General features: G+C 48.5%; 1 protein-coding gene across 1 annotated transcript; it reads left to right on the forward strand.

The window, feature by feature from the left end:
* limk2 (LIM domain kinase 2) lies at positions 1–27,347 on the forward strand. The gene is made up of 16 exons (XM_035436424.1): positions 1–279; positions 1,300–1,396; positions 10,560–10,695; positions 14,960–15,069; positions 15,449–15,637; positions 17,141–17,246; positions 19,158–19,372; positions 20,792–20,978; positions 21,471–21,557; positions 21,863–21,994; positions 22,622–22,678; positions 23,312–23,377; positions 24,788–24,965; positions 25,298–25,353; positions 26,490–26,647; positions 27,066–27,347. Exons 1-16 carry the CDS (start codon positions 264–266, stop codon positions 27,256–27,258), a joined length of 1,983 nt encoding a protein of 660 aa, XP_035292315.1. The 5' UTR covers positions 1–263; the 3' UTR covers positions 27,259–27,347.
* The last annotated feature ends 427 nt before the right edge of the window (positions 27,348–27,774 follow it).

Consider the following 27,774-nt stretch of genomic DNA (forward strand, 5'->3'; position numbering starts at 1 on the left):
CTGTTTGATCCCTTCCGGTCTCCGTACTGGAATTTCAACTGCATGACGTCATTTACTCTGCCGACGAGAAAGTTGGTATAACTCGAATAGGGCTGACTTGCTTCTAGAGAAGCCTGGATTTGTTACGGAGTTCTGGAAGTGGCCTGGAAGACGAAATCTATAACGATGTGCCATGCATTTCGGTTAATACGCACTAAATAGATGCCTGGACCATCATGCGGACTTTCGCAGAAAAATAAAAATAAATAACAACAAGCAATTAGATGGAGGAACGGGAAGGTGAGCAATTTGTTTGAAACGAACGAACGCAGTATACAAAGCAACCAACTATCTGCATAATTATAGCTATCGATACATGGTGGATCTCGATTTGTCTTGCGTGTGTTCAGATCGTATGGTAATATGAATGTGAGCAGCAACTAGCCTAGATACATTTTGATGGATTGCAAGATAACGATCACAGGGCAGACCAGTAGCTGTATTGAAAACTGACTGGCATGGTTACTAAGTTAAAAAGCTTCCACATCGAACTTGCCACAAACTTTTCTCTCCATAGACACTTTAGAAGAAATGTAGCCTAATATTACGCTCGTTAAACGATTACTGTGCACTTTGTGGTTAAAATCTTGCTCAGAACGAAGTTAGGTAGCCGATAGTTGCGTGTGATATTGGGAAACGTAAATTGGGCTTGTTATCTGTGATATTGTGATCCAGGGGTTGAATATTTTATCATCCACCTAGTTATTTAAAAAAACCTCGAATTATTTAATACTGTAACGAAGTCGCGACTGTACACGATTATAAATGTTTAACGTGTACATAATATAAAAACAGGCGTGGAAGTGCAGTTACGAGTGGAATGAAGGCGTTTTCCCCATAGATGATTCTACAGGAGAGGGCGAAAGTCGGCAGTATTTATAAAGATAGAAAATGAAAAGTTTAATTTTATGCCTCAAAATAGCCTAAATCCTTAACCAAAACCATATTGAGGACACGACCACTTGGATACTGATCGAATATTTCCTAACGTTAAAAAGCGGTAGTTTTAAACCGCAGGAATTTCTGGCAAAGGTTATAAACCTGGGAAACTGAGAAACGTGTGCGTTCCTATACTCTGTTTTTTTTTTCTAGTTTATAATGAACATAAAGCCCAAGTGCATGCTACAGTAACGTGTCTTGTAAAACGTTTATAATAGTTTTTCAGTAGGTATACGAGAGCGTTTGAAGAGATTGGGCGATATTCGGTTTAATGATTGGGAAGCGCTTGCTCCGTGATTCACTGTACCGTTTCGTGTTCAGGTGAAGAGGGGTGTCACTGCGTGGGTTGCGGTGGGAGGATCCTGGATACATTCTACGTGACAGTTCTCCAGGAGTCTTGGCACAACGCCTGCTTCCAGTAAGTGGCCCACATGTTATCAAAAAATAATAATAATAATTGAGATTTAATTATTAGTACCTGTTTATTTTCACAGTATCAGTCAAACCATTAATGTCTGAAATGGCCAACGGAATTGATGTGTTTGGTATTGGCGTGATCCTCTCTTTAGTTTAAATGGTAATGGTAAATGGACTGCATTTATATAGCGCTTTTATCCAAAGGCGCTTTACAATTGATGCCTCTCATTCACCAGAGCAGTTGGGGGTTAGGTGTCTTGCTTAGGGACACTTCGACACGCCCAGGGCGGGGATCAAACTGGCAACCCTCCCACCCGCCAGATAACCGCTCTTACCTCCTGAGCTATGTCGCCCCGCCAAGGAAAATGGCGAGATGATGTAGGCCTACTGACTGTGCTAAAGACTTGGAAAATGGTGCACAGATGTCTCTCTGCATTGCCACTCAACATTTAAAAGATTTATTCTGGGGTAATGACCCGGCTTTAATGTACTGTCTGGAGAGTGTATTTGTACATGGGCAATTCCATTCCACAATAATCGGGGTGATAATCTCAAACGTCTCGTGCCACCTGGTTAAGGCACTGCACCTCGCATGCATACTTTAATTATGGTGAACAAAGGGCCTTGTGCTCTGCCCTTTTTAAACGGCTTCTGGGGAAAAGTGCCACACGGCAGTTTGATGACGCGAAGCACGTGCTACTCATTTTACAGAATTTGCGAGGAAATTCTGATGAACGACCGTGAAGCTTTTTGTTTTTGGTTGCAGTTGGCTCTTCAAAGTTCTTTTTTTTCCCAGTGCATGTTGGCTAGGGTGGGGATTATATTTCTTCATGCCTGAGAGTTTGTGTAGTGTAGTGATAACAGATGCCTTTAAAAAAAAAAAAAAAAAAAAAAGCAAAGATAACTTGCATATCAAGCATTGCTTGTGTGTGCAATGTTGACTAGCTGAGTGCGATGAAAAAAGGTGTGGTGTACAGGTATAGCTGTGCTGCGAAGTGAAATTTAGTTCACTATACATTTCTACAGTGAAATTATCCTCATTTTACCCATGTTTAAGCTGTTAAACATACATAATGGGATTTTGGGGGAAAGAAAAGGTCTGCATTTTGCCAGTATGTGGGGTTGTTTTTGTCGCTTTTTTTTCCCTTTTGTTTTTGTTTTTTTGTTTGAGGAAATGAACTGCATTGAAATAGCTGGAGACAATTGCTGGCATGTGTTGTCAGTCAGCATGCATGCAGGTATTGACTTCAGCTGGTATCCTGTATGGCTGACAAGCTGTCAGACATGCAGTGTTAAAGCATACTGGGAGCCCTGGAAATTTCCACCGACGGGATGCCAGCATTTGCACATCTATAGGCTGCATTATGGGATTCTGTCACTGACCTTCAGTCCAGTGTTCCGAAGGTGTAAATGCACACAGTTGACACCATGACATCTTCTCTCCGCTAACTGCACTTGTGTCACTGATGATGGAAAAACGGCCTTTTTTTTTTTTTTTTTGAAACCTGAAGACGCACAGCTGCTCGATGAGTGCAATTTCATCTGCTCAGTGAGTGGAATTTCAAATCCCAACTTGTTCATTAAAAGGAATAAATTAAATGGTAGGAATTCTGTTACAAGTCGAAACAACATTTTCTGTTTTTTAAAAATATGTGTGACGGTTTTCTCAGTTAGCATTTGTCAAGGAACAGCGTTGTTGATATCAGCTGAACTGTCGACCGAGTCACAAGAGAAAAGAAACAAGCTGTGCACTTCCATCAAACCCACCTCGAATTTTTGCATCCCGTTTTCTTCTAATGTACAGGTAATTATCTCAAATGTCAGTTGCATCCAACCGCAATTCCTTAGTGCTAAATTCCTTTCTAGGAAAGTGTAGGTGTTTCCATTTCAGCCTACGCGGGCGTGGACTTGGCTTGGCTCAGGGTCGCTCGGGAGAGGTTCCTGCCCGCCCTGAGTTATCTCAGCGCGAGTCAGTTGCTCTTTGCACTTGCTGGTTTGCCCTGACCCGACTGGTTCATCATTACCAGAGTAATGATTGGTTTTGCGAACATTCTGCGCACGGTCGCTCGGGTCAGAAAAACTCTTGAGGGAGAAATGCGGGAGAAAGATATGTGAAGTATGAAAGCCACAGATGGGGAGAGAGAGAGTGAGAGTGAGAGAGTGAGTGTGAGAGAGAGAGTGAGAGAGACCGAGAGAGAGAGTGAGAGGGAGACAGAGACAGAGAAAGAGAGAGTGAGAGTGAGAGAGAGAGAGAGAGAGCGTGTGAGAGTGAGAGAGAGAGAGTGTGAGAGAGAGAGTGAGAGAGAGACAGAGAAAGAGAGAGAGAGAAAGAGAGAGAGAGAGAGGTCTCAAAGGCTGCCTGGCGGCTTGCTGATCAGGACGGGAGTATTGTCTGTGAGAAACCGGGGAGGAATTTCGAGGAGTCACAGCCTCTGTTCTGATGAGGTTTTCGGCGCGCACGTTCACTCTCCCTTCTGAGCGGCGCGTTACGTAATCGGAGGGGGAGGACAGAGAGTTTAGAAAATAGAATCGGCCCTGAATAGTGCAATTGCAGTGATGTAATGGTTTGGGACCGAAGGATTTTCTGGATTTCTTTGAACACTGTTTATGTTTGTGTGTGTGTGTGTGTCTTTCTGCTTGTTTGTGTTTGTATTGTGTGTGTGTGTGTGTGTGCGCATGTGTTTGTGTGTGCATGAACGCGTGTGTTTGTATGCGCGTGTGTGTGTGTGTGTGTGTGTGTGTGTGCATGAGCATGTGTTTGTGTGTGCATGAATGTGTGTGTGTGTGTGTATGCGCGTGTGTGTGTGTGTGTTTGTGTGTGTATGTGCGTGTGTGTGTGTGTGTGTGTTTGTGTGTGTATGCGCGTGTGTGTGTGTGTGTTTGTGTGTGTATGCGCGCGCGTGTGTGTGTGTATGCGCGTGTGTGTGTGTGTGTATGCGCGTGGGTGTGTGTGTGTGTGTGTGTGGGAGTTTTTTCAGTGCCCAGAATGACCTAGCATTTAGACGGAGCCCTCGCCAATTTGCAAGTAAAGCCTTTAAAAAAAAAAAAAAATATATATATATATATATATATATATGTATATTTTTTTTTAGAGCATCTGGCCACTGCGTTCAGGTCTATTCATAGGCATATCTGTTACTCAGCTGTGCGTGACTTCTCCAAAGTGTTACAAACCCCATGCTCTGCGGAGACTCCCCCCTTCCAGCCTCTGCTTTGGAAAGTGTGTCCTCCACCCCGACTCCCGTACTGCCGCTCGTCCAGGCAGTGGAAGAATCCAGGCCGTGCCAATTTAGCCTAAACCCTGGCAGGAAAATCAGGGCTTTCCTGACAGGGATAAGCGCACTTCTGGTAACTTGAGACAAATTCCAAAGCGCGTTTTTTTTTGTTTTGTTTATTTATTCAATGCAGTCGATGGGAATTCCGTGTCTCCATGGGACAGGGTTGTGGAGTGGGGGGGGGGGGGGGGGTGGGGGGGTGGAGGGGCATGGTGGTGGGGTTTTCTGTGGAGTTTCTTGAGCAGAAATTCTTTCTGTTTTTTTTTTGTTTTTTTTTTTTGGGGGCGGGGGGGGGGGGGGGGGTCTTCCTGTCCATTGTCCAGCAAGACCCCTCCCCCATGGCATGCGGAATTGTAAGAGTCTGATGTCATCCGTCTGATGTCAGCTCGTGTAGGTGAACTCGTGGGTCACAAGCGGGCTTGGGAGGGCTTGTGGGTAGGAATGTCACATTCCCAGACGTCGATTCAGAGACGGGGGGGGGGGGGGGGGGGGGATCTGGGGGATATCAAACATAGCGTAGACCCGTGTGTGTATATTTTCTCTGGAAAGCCATTCCTGTGTCTATAGTCCCTTTAGGTTAAATCCCGAATCCGGCCAAAATGGCTGGATTTTTATTTTTATTTTTTCAAGTTTGTGTTTGTGCGGAGAAAAAAAAAAAAAAGGATACGTGTATGCGCTTCGCGCAAGCTTATTGGCCTGCGTTTCCCCCCCTTTTGCGAGCGTGTGACAAATTGGCGGATGTTGTCTTGCGGTCAGCCTGCGTCTGGGAAACGCCGCGAGCCGTGGCTTTATTGAGTTTCCTAATGGCCACGGTAACCGCTCGCCTTCAAACGGTACACACGGTAACCGCCGCTGCGGCGCGGGTCGCAGCTCTGTCAGCACGCGTCCCCAGGCACGACGGGGGCACTGCCGTCTGGCTGTCTGTGATCCGGAAACATGCGGCTGCTAATTGCTGTGCTTTCAGACACAGATGGAAGTCTTTATCACTGGTCCTTCGACAGGGGTTTTTTTTTTTTTTTTTTTTAATCTCTTATTTTATTTGCCGGGGGGAGGGGGGAATGGCGGCGGGGGGGGAGAGGCGGGAGGAATTTCGTTTAATCGCTTTTTCCTGCCCGACGGCTTCCTCCCCGGGTTACGCAGAGACCGGTGCTCTCACACACCCTGAGATTAGGGCCCGTAAAATGGGAAATGGGGGGTGGGGGGGGGAAGTGCTTTATTCTTTATGTTCGGGGCCTGGTTTTTGGGAACATTGCGGAGCGAGTACACGGGGTGGTAATTGGCTGGCTGGTGCCGTTGCCTAAATCCGGTGCTCTTTCGGTCCCGCCACACACTTGTTGTTGTTTTTTGTCGATCTGCGGAGGGCAGGGCGTGCCGGAATGCCGATTGGTCGTGGTGGCAGCGGCGGCGCAGATGAGCGAAGGAGGGCGAGATGCCGTCGCGTTGGCAGTTGTAAGAAAAACGATTTCTGTATTTATGATTTAGCGCTCCGTCATTGAAAGCTCGTTCGCCGCCTGGCTTTTCTTCCTCGGGGGATTTTTGCTCTGGATCTCGGCCAGGCGCTCGTAAATGTGGGTCCAAGGTGAAATTCTCACCTGGGCCGTGCGGAGAGCCTGAAGAGAGCCTTGTTTCACCGAGACATTCCTGAGACACTGTCACCGGCGCAGGTGCGTGATTCGCCGAGCCGTCTCCCCGCGAAACCGTTTCCATGACGGCGCTTCGCCCCAGAGAGAAAACATTAGAGCGGTGCAGGCCGGCTGGGATTTTTTTTTTTTTTTTTTTGTTCCGTTTTCCCCTCTTTCTCTCTCTCTCTCTCTCTCTCTCTCTCTCTCTCCCCATGCAGTTGTTTTGTCTTGCTCTGCGGCCAGAGCTTATGATCTCGTCGACATTCCTTTAGACAAAGGAGTAATTGGGCCGCTGGCCAGAACTGTGGCCCAGTCCCCCCCCATGAGCCCCCCCGCCACCGTGCGTGCTAATGTGATTTTTATCGGCGCTGATGAGCTTTTCCACACTGACCCCGGCCTCTGCGCGAATTGACGGAAGTTGTTTCTTTTCCTCCTTTCATCTCTGTGGGATGAGGAACATGGCTACTGTGTTATCACCCTACCCCGTCCCCATCCGCCCCCCCACCCCCCCCAACCCCCCCACACACACACACACACGCCTACGCGCTACAGCCACCTTTTTCCGATTTCCAGTAGGGAACCGGAGCTTTTGTTTGGTCCAAGACTGAAATGTAGGCTGTGTGTGCCAAATTTGCCTTCTGGAATTATATTTTAAAAAATCTGACGACAGACAAAGTCTGACAGATCGGAAAACTCTTGCACCTTTAATCTGTAGGAATGGCCTTTTAAAAAATTTGGGGGGGGATGGGTGGGGGAAGCCCAGCCATCACCCCCAGATACGTGGTTCTGATCCCTGAAGCCTGACGACAGACCCCGGGCTTGGCTAGGGGGGAGGGCTGTCTTGGCTCGCTGTGTTGAAGGTGAAGGATCCACACAGAGGGCCCCCCAGGAGGCCGACGGTAGGATTTCGGATGAAACGCCCTCGTTCTCCAGCCGAGCACCGCACCCCCCCCCCTCCCCCCCCCCCCCCCCCCCCCCGCTGTTGCATCTGCCATTGATGTGTGCCGATAGTTCCGGCACAAAATGGCTGCCAAGCATCACCCCCCCCCCCCCCCCCCCCGCCCCACACACCCTTTACTGTAGTTCGCTTTTCTGTTCCAGCCCGCCCCAGTTGTACAGTGTCTCCTCAGCCGCGCTGCCACTCCTTCGCTCTGTCAGAATGAGGAATTTGTAAAGTTTATTCGCCGGGTTTCTGTGCGCTGTCTCACGCGCGCGGCCGAGCTAGCTGAGGTACGCTCGTAGCCTGCAGGCGTTCACCTCTCTCCTGGTATCTCCAGCATTCTGAGCGCTCCGCGTTCAGGCGTCTTTGTTTTTCGTGCGCCGGGGCCGTACGTTTTGGCCCCCGATTTGTCAAGTCCCGCTCGGATGATGGGAACCAACAGGAACCGACAACGGGACAGCGGACAGGAAATTTTCTTTAGGATTTTAACAGCCCCCCCCCCCCCCCCCCCCCCCCCCCCAATGCAGCATGATGATATTGGGGAGGGCCGTTGGACATTTTTTCACTGCAGATCTCTCCCCTTTAACAAAAGACATTTCGATGCAAAGATGAATGTAGGACCTCCTAACAGTCTTCAGTGTGTGGAGAAATATCTGCAGGAAATGGAGAACCTGAGACTTGATTCTGTGGTTCTGTGGTTCTCGGGGTGATTTCCCTTGCAGTTGTGGTCATTTTATCGCGTTGATTTTTGAGATAACCAGTGGCCCTGGCGATGCCCTCTGGATACCAGCAGCTCATTGGCTGCTGGTTTTGTCCAGTATGTCATTAATCATGTTCTCTAACACCCAGATGGCTGAGCGGTGGACTTTCCGCCACCTTTTCCCCCTCATTGTCCATCCTTGTCCTCTGGCAATGTCAATCTGAACACCTTCTTCTGCCCGAATCAGACCGCACGGAAGACAAAAGGAAAAACCATTTGCCGCCCCCAGCAGTGGATCTACCTCCTGTCCTTGGGATCCAATCTTAAGAATGCTTTACTTTGTACCCTTCCCTGCAAGAAACCCCTCCAATGGTCCCTCGCATTCAGTGGTTGTCTTGGTTTCTTCTGGAAGTCCGGCAACCTTATCTTCTCCTTCTTTTCAAACGACTTGAATACATTCAGGCGGAGAAAACAAATAATTCGGCTCACAGCTGATGCGTACATCTCGGAAAAGACGTGTTTGCTTCTCTTGACTAATGATCTCAAGCTCTGGGGGGGTGGGGGGGGGGGGGTTGTTTTTTTGTTGTTGTTGTTGGTAGCAAAGCAAAATCGGACGAATAAAGTAGAGCGGCCATGTCTTACTCTAAATGTAACCCCTCTCTCTGTCTGGAAAAGTTCAGACGTGATTGGGACGGTGCCAGGATTTGTTCAGACGTTGATTTTGTTCGTGCGTGCGAGGGAACGCTTACTATTTGCGGTCGTCCGTGTTGGAGCTAGCCTGATATGAAATCATGGGTGATTACACATACGTTTTCTCATGAGCTTTTTTTGTCTCTACTGTTTACTGCCCCGTGCTCATTATAGCCCATTCAGGACAGCACACAGTAATTGGCATTCAGCTGCAGTTTGACAGTAAGTGTGTCTGACATGCCTGCTTAAGGAAATAATGGTTCGGTGTTAAGTAACTAGTGTCATAAATACCCTAATGGCAGCCATTACCCCTGCTGTGTGAGAATGTGCCTCTTTTCACTCCCCCCCCGTCCCCGTCCCCCCCACCCCGGCACGATGTTCGAACTCGTCCCGTGTGTGAAACTCAAACTTCTTCTGTCCGTGCACCCTGGAGTGTCACATCTATACAACGATTGCTTGATGTGACATGTCTGCAAAAGCAAATGCAATCACTGTGGTTTTTAATGCTGTCTTTGTTTCTGGGAAACCCGTTATTGACAGAATGCACTGTTTGTTTCTGGGAAACCCATTATTGACGACAGCGTTATAGACGGAACGATTATCAAAATTGGCAGTTGTTTCTCGAATTTCCTGAACCCTTTCTCCGCGGTGGAATGGTTGTCGTGGTAACGCTGCCCCCTTTCCAACTTGGCGTTGTGCTGCAAACACTGTCTTCCGCCCTCTCTGTCTTACCGCGTTGATATTGGGAAGTCGGCAAAGAAGGATTTTTCCCTGGTTCAGGGGAGGTAGCCCATACCTGGCACAGGACTTGCGTGAACCTTCTTTAAGCGTTGGAAAGTCCCCTGGCGCTCTCAGGCGTCGGTAAATCTCGGCTTGTTTTTAAGGCCCTGTTGGAAGTCCCACGCTCTCCGTTATGGAGCCTTTTCTGGGGCCGCACCCTACAGGTGAAGGCGAAAGCGTTGTTTTCTCCCGCCCTCGTGCTTCTCCCGCGGCGAGCTGCGACATGTGTAAGATACGCGCCACTCCCCCCCCCCCCCCCCCCCCCGACCCCGACCCCCCCGCAGATCCAAAAAGGTGCGTTGTGTTCTGTGCTCCCGCCCAATAGGCCCGGGGGGGGGGGGGGGGTTAAATGCCGCAGCGCAGTGCGCATCAAGTGCAGTCACCAGGAAACAAATTCATGTTGTTTTTTTGTTATTTATCGTACGTTCTGGAGGTTCAGTTTGGCGTATCCCCTTTGAAATCCGGCCCGTGTTTCTCTCTCTCTCTTTTATGTGCGTGGGGGGCATCGCAGGGGGAAGTTCGCGGGATGGCAAACGATCCTGTTATCTCTCCGCAATTCCCCGAATTCCCCCGTTACCTGCCATCCCGAGAGGGCCCCATCAGTTTTTCCATTGTCTGCTCGAGGTTGTTTTTTTTTTTTTTTTTTGGTTTTTTTTATTCCGCCGAGGTATGCTATTGAAACCTTATCTCCAAGTGAACCTCTCTGCCCGCACAATGAGGAGGGAGAGCGTGATAAGCCCTTCTGCAAGGTCTCGGGAAGCAAACAAAGCCTCCCATCTCGTCAGATCTTCAGCATCGCAGGCGGAGCCTTGGGTTCCCAGATTTAGACTCACCCCCCCCCCCCCCCCCCCCCCCCCAAATATCCTCTCGTCCCCCCGGTTTCTCTAGGGCAGTGGTCTCCCACCCTGGTCCTGGAGAGCTTCACGGTCTGCTGGTTTTCATAGTGACTCTGCACTTCATGAATCAATTAGAGCAGTTGATTACACAGTTAACTCAACTCACCTGGTGTCTTGGCTCTCAATTGGGTGCTGATTTTAAGGTGAAAACAAAAACCAGCAGACCTTGTAGCTCTCCAGGACCAGGGTTGGAGACCACTGCTGTAGGGTCTTCTCGGCCCGGACCTCATCATCTGCTCCTCCTCCTCTACCCCTCTGCAGGTGCTCGGAGTGCTGCGACCACCTGACCAACTGGTACTATGAGAAGGACGGCAAGCTCTACTGCCGCAGCCACTACTGGGAGAAGTTCGGGGAGCTGTGTCACGGATGCTCCCTGCTCATGACCGGACCGGCCATGGTGAGCTCCTTTCTCCACCTCCATTTTGTTGTCCTCGAGCTGTGGTTCAGGAACAGCCACCAAGTTTCTCTGGGCAATCCCCCATCCCCCCCCCATGACCTCTATCAGAATTATATTCTTAAATTATATAAAAAGCATTGTATTCTTAAATAAAATCCCAAATCTATATAGTCATTCAATATCATGTCGGGCCAGGGACCCCCCAATAGCAGTGGTAACTGACTGCCATCCTGTAGGTATTCATTTCAACTCTTAATTTGGCACACCTGACTACTAATTAGCAGCTGGACGAGAGCTCTAGCTGTTGAATACGGTGTGCTTCGGTAGGGTTAGAGTTAAAACCTTAAAGACGTCTTGCCGTGAGGGGGATCGGTACGGTAAGAAAGTGCAGTTCTGTTTCATGGAAGCAGGCAAGTTGTAGTGCTCTTGCGCACGGGAATCACGGCAGTTAAAACAAAAAATTGATTTTTACGGCTGTGGTTAAATTCATTTTCTGGTGATTTTCTTGTGGTGGGATAAGGTTGTAAAAGGAATGTCTCCTCAAAGACCAAAAGCATTTGAAGCAGAAAGGCCTAGTGAACCTCAACATGCAGTTTGCGAGTTTGGGGAGCTTGCTTGGAGAGATTCTTTTCTCTGTTAAATGATGGCGGACAGGTCAAAGTTCAATGGTATCTATCACAACTTTGTAGCTACAACTGTTCTTAGGGGTCAAAGAGGAGTCTTTCAGGACCTGGATTAAGTTAATGTTTTTGTTTTTTTTAGGTTTGACGTGCCGTTAAATGCGATGTTTGTTTATTTTTCTTCGCAGTTAGGGGAGTTCAGGCCAAATGATTGAATAACAATGCTCGCATTGGGGAAATTCATTGCATTCTGTAGGGAGTTAAAAGTTAAGGATGGATGTTGATTGAATTTCAGGCCTTAGCTGTGGCGGCAGGAAAGCGTGCTGTCTAACTTTTTTTGGGGGGGGGGCTTTTTCAGTTTTATTTGACAGAACGGTGTAGAGAGACAGGAAGAATTAGGAGGAGAGAAAGGGAGAGGTCCCTAGAGGTCCCTTCATGCTCTCTGACTTTAGCGGGTCATCTGTACGGGCGCGCTGGGAGCGAAGGGGTAACTGTTTCGTCGTCCTTGCTTTACCACGAGCAAGCGTTTTAGCGCTGCCGCTAGCCGTTGCTTTGCGTGGTCGACTCGGCTGACGGAGGCGGTTAGCTGAAGCTTTAGCTCTAAAAACCCCCTAGCCCCTCCGCACCCCCACCCCCGCCCCCCTCTCCATCCCACGCTCCTTCACGCGGAGGCATTTGGCGGTACGTTTCCCCAACGCGCTCGGCAGCAGTCGAAGCGGAAGCCGGAGCGGTCTGGAAAGGGCCGTCCCTCGCGCTGGCGTTCTCCGCGGCGGAGCTCGACTAGCGTAGCTCCAAACCCGCGCGCGCCCCCGCACCCGCCGCCTGACCGCAGCCGGTTCCGCGCGGCCTCCGAAATGCCTGGCGTCTGTCATTAAGGGTACGCCGCGACTTTTCGAAGCGGTGTTTGCTTTTTTGCGGGCCGGAGGTGGGACGTCATCGCCGTCGCGAACGGGCAAGCGTAATTGAAAAGCGCCATAACGGCTTGTTACATTACCCAGCGGTGCCGTCACTGCAGTGGAACCGAAGCCGCGGGTTCTTCAAACTGCGTGTTATCACAAACGTCTAGCTGGCTACAGACAAATAAAATGAGCCAAGTTTCCACAAAAAACCATCCCCACAAATACCCGAGTTACATAGCGAAAAAGGGTTTCTGTGTTTTAATTGCTGATATACATTACATTACAGGCATTTTTATATGTGTGTATATATGTATAATGTATGTGGGCTATGATCTAAAAATGAACGTGCGTCAAGCATTTCAATGACGAAAAATAATAATAATAGGCCTTTTATGTTTAATCTTGGCCACGCTGGTCTAAGAAAGCGCTTTGCCAAGTATTTCTGGCGGGTTTGTTTTGCGGCGTCTTGCCCCCAGCCCAGCGCCAGCGCCTGGCACGAAGCTTGCGGGCGTCTCACCCACAGGAGAGAGCCCCACGGAGCCGCGGCTCGCGGCTGGCGCGTTTTTGGCGGGAGGACGCCATTTTGCGCCCTTAACGAGGTGGTTGCGGCATCGCGACTCCGCGCCGAAAAAAAAACGTTCGCCCTCCGTTTGCTTGGCCGGTTGGCCGGGATACTTCACGAGCGCAGCTCCGACACGCTTTGTAAATCTTTCCAAATTAACCCCCCCCCCCCCCCCGCCCCTCTTTTCTGTTGTTTTGGTTTATTCCGACCTCTCTGTGTAGCAACAAACGGCTCCGGTGTGTTTTTGTGAGGTACTGGGGAGATAGCATCTGAGTGCCCCAGGCTGCTGGCATACTTTGGGATCTGCTGTTGGCGCTGGAGCCTGTACTGTACTGTATGCTCGCCCGTCTGCTGCCCAGTTCTGCTGAAGCGTCTGTTTGCTGGGTCTGATTCACGGGCCACAGGGGATGGGTACACAGCTGTGGCGGGGTGGAGGGGGTGGGTCGGGGGGGCCCGGGGGCGGGGGGCGGGGGGGATGTCATATTTACTGTGATGGTGCTGTGAGGCGTGAGCTAACATCATGGTAACGGTGCTGGAACTCACAGAAATCCCACTCAGAGTTCACCCGTAGCAGCACAGACAGGTGGAGTCACACCAGGAAAAGCCCAGAGGGCAGATTGGGTCAGCTTTCTGCGTTTTCTTTGTTAATAATTCATCACGCTTCATCACTCAGCTTAAAAATACCCATCTGATGATCCAAGTCCATGACTGCGTCCAGCGAATGAACGTGAATCTCTCTTCACTCAGCGTTACTGTCTGCAAAACGTGCCACATAAAACAGAACTGGACCTCATAAATCAATTCGCATGTGGACTCACGAGTACCAAGCTCATGTTGATAATGTTATCTCCGTTCACTCTGTAATGAACTCCCTTCTGGCTGAAGTGACATATGACCCCAACTTAAATAAATAGATTTTTCACACCTTTATTCTACAACCACTACACACTGCAGTGCAGCAACTGTATTATTATTATTATTAGTAGTAGTAGTAGTAGTAGTAGCAGTAGTTGTTGTAGTTGTAGTAGTGGTAGTAGTAGTAGGAGTTGTACTTGTAGTAGTAGGAGTTGTACTTGTAGTAGTAGCAGTAGTTGTAGTTGTTGTTGTCGTTGTCATAGTAACAGGAATAATATTTCTGTTTCAATTTGCACCGCCCTTTCTCCAAAGGGCGTTGTTGCCGGGCAGCTTTGCAGAGATCCAAGGCTGAGCCTGTACCTGTACCTGTACAGTACGCTCAGGGCGACAGTGACAAGGGAACAGCTCCCCACCTGGTGAAAGAAAGAAACCTTGAGATAGAGCCTTTCTATGAAGTCCGGCTGCCTGTGGCCTAGCACTGGTTAACTGAAAAGTCTGATTAATAACAGTTTTACGTTTTAACTGATCAAACACCTTTACAGTCAAAGGTGAGGTAATGGAAAATTCAAATTAAAAACAGTAAGGGTAATAATACATTTTATTGATCAAACACCTTTACACTCAAAGGTGAGCATGTACAATGGCAGTATCCGTGCATGTGTGAGTTCATACACTAGTACATGGAAGCATGCCTAAATCCGGTCATTATGTGATGTGTTTAATAGCTGCAAACCATCACAGTATTGCCAGGGTTGTGTAGAAAAGACATGGTGTATCAGAAATTCAAAAATGCCATATAGAGAATATTCTAGAGAAGGAAAAAGAAATGTCCGGCTTTGCTGGAATCCCAAACCCCAATTTGGGAACTGTTCTGAACACATTCTCCAGGGCACCAACACAAATGATTTTAGATCTTCTGGAGCTGAACACACGATCTCCTCAGAGTCAGGTATGAAGACCCAGCCTTCCTGACAGAAACGTCAAAACTCCTCTGGCACAGAGCCAATATGCATGTTCTTGCTTGAGAGTGTGAGAGGGAGGGAGCGAGCGAGCGAGCGAGAGAGAGAGAGAGAGGGGCGAGAGAGGGATGTGATTGGAGAGACAGATCCTGAGAATTCTACAGCATTGTGACCTCATCGCTGATTACCCTAAATTGAGGGAAAAGCAGATGTTGCCACTCAAGTATGAGAGGGAAAAGCTCGGCGGGGCCACTAGCTTGCCTGGGCCTTACTGGGGGGTAGTTTTTTTTTTAAACCGCTGAACTTTAGATGAAACTCTTTGAGAGAAGGATGAGACGTGAGATTCCCCCTCCCCCGATTTCTCCTCAGGTGGCCGGAGACTACAAATACCACCCGGAGTGTTTCGTGTGCCTGAGCTGCAAGGTGGTGATCGAAGACCGAGACACGTACGCCTTGGTGGAACGCTCCAAACTTTACTGGTAAGCGAAGAACCTACCTGTTGCCCCCTACCTGTCGCAGGTGAGTCCAATACATGAGATCTCTAATTGGGCTCCAGGTGTTTGTTGTTGCTTGTTTCAGCTGAGCCTTGTTGATGTCGCTCCTCCCCTTTGTGGTTTGAGGGATCGTCTGTTCTGTGCTGGGGCAGTTGCGTAAGATGGGGACGGAACTGGCTGCTGGTAGTGCTCGCCCTTGTTTCAGTTTTTTTTTTTCGAAGGGTGGAGTCTTGTTATTTGTGAAGCGGGGGCACATCTGTGCCCACCCCCCCCCCACCCCCATACCCCACCCCCCCCCCCCTTCCCTATGGGGCTCGCTGCTCTCAGGCTGACGGTACCTGCCGGGCGATCTTCCTCTCCACAGCGGGAAGTGCCACAAGCAGATCGTCCTGACGCCCGTGCTGGAGAAGCTGTCGCCGGACTCGGCCCTGGACTCCCTGCCGCACACGGTCACCCTGGTCTCCATGCCCGCCGCCACCAACGGCAAGAGGGGCTTCTCCGTGTCCGTCACCAGGGACTGCACCGGCACCACCACCAGCGTGCAGGTCAAAGAGTGAGTCTGCCGTTCCTTTTACCCCTTTTTCTCAACCCGGCCAGGACTCGTTTTTCACTTTTATGGGTATGTACGGTGGTAATTAAAGTGGATTGGTACCGCCAGGGTGTCAGTTGGATGTAAGGGGTGATTAGGCGGCCATTTTAGGGAGCTGATTTCTGTGGGAATTTCACCATCGTCTACTCTTTCAATGTGTGATCCCATCACGTGTCGGCGCACACCCACATCTCAGGCGCTTAGCGGACACTCCTGTTCAGAGTGACTTGCGCAGACTAATTTCTTTTCACATAATTCATTGATGCAGCTGGATGATTGAAACTGGAGTGATTCAGGTTAATCCTGCTCCAGGGTAGAGTGGCAGCGACCCACCTGGCAATCAAACTAATCAGTCTTTGGAGTTGAAAGCTGTACTCCATAACCGTAGTGCTGCTGGCTCACCTGCCTGGCTGGCAGTTTGACGTGGTACTGGTGCAGGGTGGTAAGGCTGCTGGCAGTGTCATACCTGCTTGGCACACCTGTTTGGCTGGCAGTTTGGCGTGGTAAGGGTACGGGTGCGGGGTGGTAGGGCTATTGTCAGTGCCACTCCTGCTTGGCTGGCAGTTTGGTGTGGTAAGGGTAAGGGTGCAGGGTGGTGGGGCTGCTGGCAGTACCAGACCTGCCTGGCTGGCAGTTTGGTGTGGTAAGGGTGCAGGGTGGTAGGGCTGCTGGCAGTGCCAGACCTGCCTGGCTGGCAGTTTGGTGTGGTAAGGGTGCAGGGTGGTAGGGCTATTGTCAGTGCCACTCCTGCTTGGCTGGCAGTTTGGTGTGGTAATGGTGCAGGGTGGTAGGGCTGCTGGCAGTGCCAGGCCTGCTTGGCTGGCACTTTGGTGTGGTAAGGGTGCAGGGTGGTAGGGCTATTGTCAGTGCCACTCCTGCTTGGCTGGCAGTTTGGCGTGGTAAGGGTGCAGGCTGGTATAGTAATGTCGGCAGTAAGTAGGACGGGTGAGTCTTACGAGCATCTCAGTCAGTGTAGACGCTCTCCACAAGCCTCCGATCTGCCCTTTGGTTAAATAGCCAATGTAAGCAACTGGGATTTTTTATCTGCTTGCATAACTCGTGTTGTCAGTTCTAGGAGCCTTTTTACACATAATGTAATGCAAATAAGGGCGTTTTTAGACAAACAGCCCCACTGGGCTGATGTCACTTCCGGCCAGGAACAGTGAGGGCCAGTGTTTTAACTGCATGTTCTTGTATTTTCATCTGCGTATTTTATATATAATGCAGGATTCTATGCTATGTAATACAGGTCCTACAGTTTATACTGCTGTGCCGCCTGCAAAGCGAGCTACACCTCCACCGTTCTGACATTAGCTTATGTTTAGTGTCACTGTTGTTAGCTGTGATGCTATGTCAAAGCCTAGCAGTACACGAGAAGCTGTCTCAGAATTTTAGAAGGTGGTCTGGTGAAGTTCGGTTCCGTGGAGGTCTAACAGCGCATTGGGGGGTTCTGGGAAATCTCCCCAGGGTTCTGTGGATACACATCAGTCCCGAGGTTCGGAATGCCATCCACGTCGGCGACAGTATCCTGGAGATCAACGGCCTGCCCGTGGGCTCGCTGATGGAGGAGGAGGTGAGTTCTTTTCGAAACCCAGCTTCTCTCCATTTTTTTCAGAGCAGCTGCTCTTTTCGTAAATTACCCCTCATTTACCAGCCTTGAGCTCAGGATGATCTCAGTCTTACGGTTCTAATAACGGATCTCCAAAAACTGGATCTTCGCTTCGAGCTGTCCTTTAAACTCCCAAATTCGTTCCAGTTTTTTCTTCTTCAGAGAGAAAATAAATGTCTATTAGTTCAGACATTTATTTCAATATTTAATCTTTCGCTCTGGGGGAGGGGGGGGCGGTAGGATTTAGGGCATCATGTAGTATTTGGTTACCTTTTCACAATTGGGTCCTCTGTAAATATTGACTTGGCTTGCTTTCCGGTGTCCTCGTTTCCAACAACTGGCAACATAAAACTCAAACGTTATTGGTTTGAATTTTATTTGAACTGCCTTTTGTTAACGTTGGCCATTCCTTCAGAACGGGTCACTGTGACAGCGGTATAATTTTCCTATTATTTACACGTGCTTGTGCCGGAGGAGGGCGGTGGCTGGAATTCAGGTTGTCTTGGCATTCTGTGCCTTTCGAATGGTGGATTCCAAAAGTGAGGTTTGTTTCCTACCTTTCCTGTTCTGAAGTGAGTTCCTCAGAAGTCCACAATCTGTCCCTTCCTTAGTCTAGCATGGTGCCACGTCATAAATTGTCATCAATTGTTTGTCACTTAAATGGAATGCCTTCCAGGTCTTCTGAATTCTGGGGTACTTTCAAACGGGCACGTCACTGGTCACATAAGGAATCCCCGAAAGTTCCGTCTTGGGTCTTCCCCTGTTTGTTACTCCTTATGTTCTCAGCTACCTGGCTAGATTGTTTACCAGTGCACTGTCATTGTTTGCTGTTTGGGAACTATGCCAAGATTTATACCATGTTTATGAGAACCAAATCTTGCTTCCTGTCTACTGAGTGACTACCTTGAGGACTTAATGCTTCATTGAAATTAGACTACACAAGTCTTATGGTTATGCTTATTGGCTACAGGTTGTACCAAGGCTTTATTATTGGAGACTTGTTTGCAAAATCATTACTTCAACAATTTATAACATTTGCATAATTATGTGCATCGTTGTAAACCCACTTATCTTTTTAAGGCGTGAGATCACAAATATTAGATTAGGAAGTTCTTAACTGAACATTCTAATGCTGATGTGTGTGCTGGAGTTCTAGAACACTGGCTTTTGAATTTTGAAAAACATTCCAAACGAACTACTTCAAACAGTTAGGGAAACAGTCTGAACAGGTTTATGGTTTATATCAGCTTCTGAGTAACAGGTGGTATGCGGGAGGGAAGATAAGGGGATGTCCTTGTTTGTGTTCAAACCTTCAAGTGTGAGTGAGTGGGACTCATGAAATGAGTCAGCCCTCTGTAATTTCAGCAATGGGACTTAGCTAAACACTGCCACGAAACCTGCTTGGAGGACCAACAAAGAAAATGAGTGGAATTGCTATGTGAAGTAAAAGGAAAATGAAGTAGCTTTCAATGAGATCGGTAATTCCCTTGGATTTACATGGTTCAGTCGCCAGCTAATAATTGTGGCTATGCAGCTATGGATGGATTCCAACTGATAAGTACTGACAGATATATGTTCAGAGCATGCAAGCAGGCTGGTAGGCTCCATAATGAACAGGCTTATAGTAAAGTATATGTTAAAGTATGTTGTTATGTTGAAGGCTGCTACAGTTGAAGGTTGAAATTAGTGGCTTATTTATTACCTTACAAACGTTCTGTTGTGTAAAATATGGATACAGATTAGCATTGACTGTTCTTAGCGTAGTAAAACATAGCCTTTGAATGAAAATAGTTACAATTTTTTACTCTTTTTCTCTCACTGTGAATATGTCCCCGGTGTTTACAGGGGAGAGTTAATTCCGATTGGTGTTCGCAGGTGGAGGACCTGATCCACCGGACCAGTCAAACACTGCAGCTGCTGATCGAGTATGATCCAGTCAGGCAGCGGCTGGACAGGCTCAGGCTGGGGTCCTCGCAGGTCCGGCTTGGGATGCCGGCGGCCTCCCGCATGCGTCTGTCCTCGCCCTCCAGGACGGAGCTGGAGAGGACGGACAGCATCGGGGACGGCTCCCTGAAGAGACGCTCGCTGAGGTACAGCCGGGCGTGTGTGTGCAAGTGTGTGTGTGTGTGTGTGTCTGTGAGTGTGCGCGCGTTTGTGTTTGTGAGGAGAGATGCCAAAATGGCATGCCCAGAGACCATGATGTGCCTATTTCACATTTAAAAAATTCTTAGAAAGTTCTTAACCAGTTACTTCTGCTGAAGTAATTCTTTGATCCAAATATAAATCCGATGTTCTTGATGAATTTGCTGATGTCAGCTAATTTTAAAAATCGTCATAGGAGAGAACTGCACCTCCCTGGGTGCAGTGCCTCTCAGAATCCAAAGGAAAACGAGGAAAGCTGAGCTGGTGGCCTGGGGAAGGAAAAGAAGCAGGGAGATGTGATGGCGAATGAGGCAGCAGTGGGCAGAACATTAAAAAAGATAAACTTTCTTTAAATAACTAAGGACACAAGCAAATTTGAAATTCTTCCATGTCTTTTTAAGCCAACATTATTTAGTGTAATCCTCATGCAAATCCTTTGCTCAGTATCTCCACCTGCCTGCCTCTTTGTATAGATAGCATTTGGAAATTGTGTTATTGTGGTGTTACGTACTACCTCTTTAAAAAAAAAAAATTATTGTCAAACACATGTCGTGAACAGACTCCAAACACTCAGCTGAGCTGTAATTATAGTCAACTCATTGTCCGTTAAGCAGGATTGTGTCTTGCTCTGGAATCTGAAGTTAAGTCCGTGTTAACAGATTGACAGCTGCTTTCTAACGGGCGAACAATGTGAGATTTGCATTCGCCTTCAGCTGAGATTTTAAGAAACGTAATTATTGCGATGAGCACGGGGTCAACAGTTCAGGAGAGACAGTAGTGCATTCTGGGAAGGTTTCCACGGAAGACAAATTAGTTGCGTGTGTCTATTCCTGGATTGGGAATTTAGAGGGGGAATGTCATGCTTTGATTCACGGAGCGATAAGCTTGTGGAAGGACGTTTGCTTCTGTTCTTTACTTTGCAATACAAATATCCACTACACGAAGGTAAAAGGTCAAATAGTAAAGGTTTAAAATTTAGGTGAATTTCCATTTTAAATGAAAACAAAACATTTCAGCACTCATTGTGCCTTAAAGGAATGAAGACACATTTATTCTTTGTTAGAAATGTAGGTAGACTTGATTTTTTTTTTGTTGTTGCAATGTTTGTTTATTGTTAACTAAAAATAAATCCTATCCTGAGGTTATCCTCTTAGTTCTAGAGTGCAAAGGTCACATATTGATCTATAGAGGATTAATCTTGTAATACAAGCTGATTAGCATTCAGTGTAAACAGAAAGGTTGCATTTTAGGGACTTTTTTTTCCTGAATCCAGCATTGTACCCAAGAGTCATTGAATCATTTGAAATCTGTTTTGTTTTTTTTTTTTGTTTTTTTGTTTTTTGTTTTTTGTTTTTTTTGGGACCCAGGCGCAGCAACAGCATCTGTAAGTCTCCGGGCCCGGGGTCCCCCAAAGAGCACCCCGCGCTGTCCCGGGACATCGGACGCTCCGAATCCCTGCGCTCCTACAGCAGCTGCTCCCACCGGATCTTCCGCCCCTGCGACCTCATCCACGGGGAGGTGCTTGGGAAGGGCTTCTTCGGTCAGGCCATTAAGGTCAGTTCCCCCCCCCCCCCCCCGGGCCAATCACTGCTCTTCATTCTGGCTCAAAACTCAGGAACGGGTTTCTCTCCGTTTGCTCACGCACACACTGAGCGGGAAAATCCAGTTCAGAACAAAAGTGAAATTACGTGTGAAGGCAAGGCACACATCGTACACAATGAAATCCTAGCTGCTTGTTTTCTTTTGTTTTGTTTGGTTTTCCCCGAGTGCGTTTCAAGGTGATTTGTTGTCCTGGGTGAAATCTAGATTCTTGATCTACAAGTCAGACTCTCCCCCCCCCCCCCCCCCCCCCCCCCGACCCCACACTTTTTCACATAAAAAAAATGGCTGTTGAGTATTGGAATGCCTGTGCAGAACTCCTGACCGAACAGGACCTCAGTTGCTGGAGACATTGGTTGCTGTGGAAACGGCTTTTAATTCCGGGAAATGCTCCCGTGTGGATGACGTGACCCGAATGACCGGCGTTGTTCCTCTGCGTTCGGACAGGTGACGCACAAGGCTACGGGCGAGGTGATGGTGATGAAGGAGCTGATTCGCTGCGATGAGGAAACCCAGAAAACGTTCCTAAAGGAGGTCAGTACCTCGTGTCCTGGAACACCGTCCTTTATCCCCGGAAAGCCAATGCCACAGTCACAGCACAAAATTCCTGGATAACAGTGCTTGCTCTTAGAGAGGATGCTGGAACAGTCCTTGGGACTCTTTTAGGAAGAACGAGAACTGTAATCTGTAGAAAGCATGTTAAATTACCTGTGATTTTTGTTTTTGTTGCATTAAAATACTTGTTTTCACTGTAGAGAATTTGATGCTAGAGATCTTGAGATTTTGTGAACTCTGGAACAGGAGGTTTAATGAGCCCACTTCTTCCCCCCCCCACCCAGGTCAAAGTGATGCGGAGTCTGGACCATCCCAACGTCCTGAAGTTTATTGGAGTGCTGTACAAGGACAAGAGACTGAACTTAATCACGGAGTACATCGAGGGAGGCACGCTGAAGGACTTCATTAGGGACATGGTGCGTACGGCATACATTTCCCACAATCCCTTTGGTTTCAGGCACTTTCAAATATCCTGTTTGTCCAATGAGAGGCACAGTTTGCCTGCTGGGGTGACTTGAGGTAAACGATATTTAAAAACCACAGGTTTGGCATGGTGCCTGGGCTTTTTTTTTTTTTTTTTTTTTTTTTTTACATGTTCATTTTTTTTGTATAAATTGGGAAAGCACAGAATGGGAATACGTGGAGGTGTGATGTTCATTCCTTGGTGAGACTTGGTGAGAGGGAGTTTTCTCCAAATTTCCTGTCCTAGGTCATTAGAACAATCCCCTTAATCCAGCTGTGAGAACCTGGCTTTGTGCTTTGGCCTCGCAGGGTCAAAAACAGGTTTATGTTAATCCAGGCTCATTATTACAGTCTCTACTCTATAAAGCGTGAGGTCATAGTTCACATGTGTCTGCAGAGTGCGCTGCCTTGTGCACGATCGCTGATCCTTGCTTTCTGCACCACTGGAGCTGGGAAAGCACACAGCCCGGAACATAAGCGCCAATCAAAATTCACTCCCCTGGTTTTTAACTTTTTAACTCCCTCCCCACTCCCCATCCCCCCCCCCCCCAACCCCCCACCCCCGCTGCATGTGCCCACAGGATCCGTTTCCGTGGAAGCAGAGGGTCAGTTTCGCGAAGGGCATCGCCTCCGGGATGGTGAGTTGGGCTCTGCCTTTTTCTAGAAGCTTCTTCTGCTGACGCAGGAGGTTATTCGCGCAAGGTTGCCACGCCAATTTGCGTTATTCATCTACTAATTATGAAGCCTGTAGATGAATAAAAACAATGAGTAAAAGAAACTCTGCCCCCCCCCTTCCCCCTCCCCCCTGTACAGCCAATGAGGTGGGGGGAATCCGGCGTGTGGCTCATGGTGCCCACCGGTCTCCATGGAGACGCGCTTCGCTGCCATAGCAATGCTGTGCCCCCTTGCCTCTTGGGTCCAGGGGGGAACATTACACAAACACAGCTCTGTGCTCTCGGTAAAGAGGGTACCCTGAAAACCGCAGGGTTTGGGGGGGGGGGGGGTTCTGTCCCCCTTTAAACTAGCAGTGAACCCTAAAAGGCGAGGGGACCTCTCTAAGTCCAGCTCCCCTGTCACTGTACGGCCCCGGAAGTAGCACTTCCAAGCCAGGCAGACCCCCGTAGTAGCAGGGATAAAACGATCCGTCATGGAAGTGTCGATTGTCATTGACACGGCAGCATTGTTTATCATTTGTTCCTGGTTTGAATTTTTTTTTTTTTGTGGTGTTAAGATTTATCTCGAAGTGTGACTTTTTTTTTCTGTCATTTCAGGCTTATCTGCATTCGATGAGCATCATCCACAGGGACCTCAACTCTCACAACTGCCTCGTCAAACTGGTACGTGTCTCGGGGTCTCCCTCCTTAAAAGCCGAGGCACCCTTCGCACACCCTCTTCTTCAGGCGACCGCGCACGCCCCTCAGTCCCACCCCGTTTCCTGCCTGGCTTTTCCCACGTGCACAAAATACCGAAAACCCAGACTGGCCCGGCTAGGCTAAAGGCTAATTACGAGCCGCAGGTTTATGGAGACCCCTGGTGGTTGAATCTCCGCCTGGTTTCCGAAATCACCCGCGACCGCGCTCGTTTTTGGTAAACACCAGGCTGGCCCTCCTGGGAGAACGGCAGTGGGTTTTTATAATTCGTCTGCCGTTAAAAGCTGAGAGGCATTGAGGGAAAAGGCCCCCTAGCAACGATACAGAAGGGGGCCAACCGGCACGGCTAGGAGCAAGCGGTTCACTACCGTGAGTTAGCGGTTAGCTTTCGGTCCCAGTGTTGGGCTTCATGAAGAGAGAGGCAGCCGCCAAGTCATGGGAGAACCGCTGTGCCCAAGTCTTCAGCGTTTCTGTCCTTTTTTGTTTTCTTTAAACTCTAATGAATAAGGAAAATAAAGCTGCATCGAATGTAAATGCATCCTTAGAAAATTGAGCGGCTTATTCAAAGCCAAAGTATATATACAGAGTACCTTATTCTTAGTGCGCCCCCCCCCCCCCCCCTCCCCAGACTGCTGATTTCCCCAGGGGGATATTTCAAATGACTTTGTAATTATCTCTCGTGCAATTGCGTCCCTCCAGGACCACCCAGAAAAAAGAAAAATCCCGCACGGCTTTAATGATACAGAATGTTTTGGTTTCCCTATGCCTAAGAGCAGGAAAATGCTAAGTGTCCCTGCTATGAATTAAGACAGCAGATTCAAAGTGCCAAGACATTGCCACGTCGCCATTTTTGGCAAATATTTTTTCCTTCAGATTGCCAGCCAGTAGATTTTTTTGAGAGCAATTTTTTTTTGATGAGAAATCCAAATCCCGAGACCTCTTTAGGTGTGCCTCGGAACAGAACGTTCCCGAAACGGAATCTTACTTGCACGTTAGACTGCTGCAGGCACCGACAGAATAATTACATTAAAACTAAAAAAAAAAAAAGAGGTTCTCTAAAATTGGCTGCATTCAAACGTAAGGCCTGACGATTTATTACACATATTCACTTTCTGGATTTCTCGCTGGTACTTGGATGTACGTACACAGATTACAGAGCTTAGACTTTTATGTGAACAATGTGAAAAAGATGTAGCGGATTAAAATAATCATTTTGTTTGACGTTAATCCAAAACGGATTTGGCAACCCCGGAGTGGACTCAGCAGTTGATCTCATCCTCTGGTTCCCCCCGCTGCTTCCAAAAACGAAACAGCGGAAGACGCGATGGCGGCGAGCATCGGGCGTGACTTTTCCCGCCTTTTTTTCCCGGTTTCCAGGACAACACGGTCGTGGTGGCGGATTTCGGGCTCTCCCGCCTGGTCGTGGAGGAGAAGACCCGCCCCCCGCCGGCCGAGAAGCCCTCCAACAAGAAGAGGAACCTACGGAAGATCGACCGCAGGAAGCGCTACACGGTGGTGGGCAACCCCTACTGGATGGCCCCGGAGATGCTGAACGGTGAGCTGGAGAGAAGAGCTCGCTGGCTCTCCCTTCGCCGAATCCGCGTTCTGCCTGCGTTTGGAGGATCACCCCATCTGTTTGCTACCTCATCATTTACCATTATACTAAATTCATTCATTGTTGTACTGAGATGTGGATACTTGCAGTTATCTTCAAAGTGCATTGTGAAATTTGTCTAAATTCTGGATTAAATCATTATTGTTGAATCTCTCTTGTTAGACTCCATTTTATGTTGTGGTTTGCCTGTGGCTAGCCGTAACAGCTCCTCGCGAAGTCGGCCTAGCCTAACCTTTGCCGCTCGGGGCCTCTTGTGTTTTTGTGTGCTCCAGGTAAACGATACGACGAGAAGGTCGACGTCTTCTCTTTCGGGATCTTGCTTTGCGAGGTAAGGCTCCGCTATTCGTGATAAAAAAAAAAAGCTGATAAAAAAAATTTTGGTTTTGTTTTGGTTCACGTTTTTGCTTATTACGGTGTGTGGGGTGAAAATGTGATCAGACGTACGGTGCTCCTAGACTGGTTTTGTGCTCCCAAAATATCGCCCTTTGGTGATAGTTTTGTGTGTGTGTGTGTGGGTGTGTGTGCGAGTTGTGGTTCATGGGTGATGTCATGTGATCTATTTGTACACGGCCTGGAGCCAAAGAACAAGCATGCCCATTCAGAATATTTTCTGTGTAATTGAGGTATTGACCAAAAAAAGGTCAACGTAAAACATCCCATCCTGTAATTTAGAAATTGTCAATTTGTTCACTCTCTTGATCGACGGTATCCGTTTCTTTGTAAATTTGAGAACAATCTGTAAACCGTAAGAGGTGTATTCTTCAGCTAGACGCTGCTGGCGTGAACCTTTTCATAGCAGTAAAAGGGGCGTTTCTGGTCGTCTAGCATCTGTTTGTCGTTGTGTGTTACCCCTGGGGTATCCTCCCCTCTAACATCATCACCATCATCTATTCTTAGTCAGATTCAAAATGGGGCTCGCTTGTAAACCTGCGATTGTGCAAGGTTTGGTAGCCTCTGGGCGCCATAAATCATTCCGGCTGTTAAAAAACACACGCAGACTCCAGTCTGAGTCTGCTGGGACTCTGGAGTAAACTAGTCTATTTTTGGACTCCTGCTACCATTTAGCCCCGGTAGCGTGATTCACAACAGAAAAGCAGTCGCGGCAATAGGGGTTGAATTTTTTTATTTTTTCCTGGTTCGTTCTTTGAAATCGCACAGGGGTTTTTTTTTTTTTTTTTTTTTTAATTTAGTTTCCTGGAGTCTGTCTGAATCTAGCTGTTGTCTGCAGCGTTGTTTGAAAGACCGCTCTGGCACGAAAACGCAAAAACGAACTAGCGACGTTCTAATCAAGTGCTTCTCTTCACTACACTTATGCATGTGCTGTCCGTTAAAAACTTTCACTTTTTTTCCCCCGAATCTGTAACCGTTTTAGTTTGGTTCAGATAGACCGAAAGTCCGAGCCACATACCCCCACCTGCAGGTGGGAGAATTAATCAGATTCTTTTTTTCTCTTCCCCCCCCAAGATTATCGGTCAGGTGTACGCAGACCCGGAATGTCTCCCCAGAAACATGGATTTCGGACTCAACGTGGAGAAGTTCTGGGAGAAGTTTCTTCCAGAAGATTGCCCACCTGGGTTTTTCCCACTAGCCGTGTCTTGCTGTGACCTCGTCTCTGAAAACCGGTAAAGACGTTAATATGCATTATTAATTTTTTTTAAAAACTGGAACCTTTGGTTAGGATCTATAAAAAAGTCGACTCCCTTGTTTACCGGGTTTTCACTGCTGTAGTGAAATTAGTGAGTGAGGTCGCTCTTAGGGACATTTTTTTTTTTTACCAAGAGCTTCCGGAACATTCTGAAGGGAGAAAGACCAGGAGGAGAAATGAAAGGCAGGCAATAATGAAGAAAGCTTTTCAGAATTCCTCTTTCAGGCCCCTGAAATGCAATTCCAGGCTACAAATCTGCCAGCAAACCACTCCGAGATAGAATCGCGATCCGCTTTCCCCCCAAAAATGTGCCTCAGAGCAAATTGTTTTCTGATGTTTGGATGCCCTCCACCTCTGGCATGTCTGTGACGTTCCCTCCTTGCTGCCGCACGCAGGCCGGCCTTTGAGAAGCTGGAGGACTGCTTCGAGGCCCTGTCCCTCAACCAGGACCTGGGCATCCCCCTGCCGGCCGAGCTGGAGGAGCTGCACCAGAGCCTGTGCCGCCTCCACGAAAGCAGACAGAACCAGGGCGCCGTCCCGCTGCAGCCCCCCGAAGAGCCGGAGGGCCTGGACAACAGCGGGACCTAGCCTGTCCCCCCCCCCACCCCTTAAACCACAACCCTCAAACCCAAACCTCATCTCACCCTACCCCTGGAACCCCCAACCTCACCTCACCGCACCCCTGGAACCCCCAACCTCACCTCACCCCACTCCTGGAACCCCCAACCTCACCTCACCCCACTCCTGGAACCCCCAACCTCACCTCACCACACTCCTGGAATCCCCAACCTCACCTCACCCCACTCCTGAAACCCCAACCTCACCTCACCCCACCCCTGGAACCCCCAACCTCACCTCACTCCACCTCACCACCCCCCAAACCCCCACCCCACCTCACCCATCCCCTCAAACCCCCACCCAACCTAATCCCACCCCACCCCACCCCACCCCTCGAACCACATGTTTATCTCTGCACTAACCCATGGGAGGAGCCCAGCTTTGAACTGGACTTGACGTTTACACAGTTCGACAAGTCTCCTCACCGCACACAGGGGGACGATAACTGGACCCCCTCCCCCAAGTGGTGTCGCGGGGAGCCAATTC

The sequence above is a fragment of the Anguilla anguilla genome, chromosome 10 (genome assembly GCF_013347855.1).
Source record: "Anguilla anguilla isolate fAngAng1 chromosome 10, fAngAng1.pri, whole genome shotgun sequence".
Taxonomy (NCBI): domain Eukaryota; kingdom Metazoa; phylum Chordata; class Actinopteri; order Anguilliformes; family Anguillidae; genus Anguilla; species Anguilla anguilla.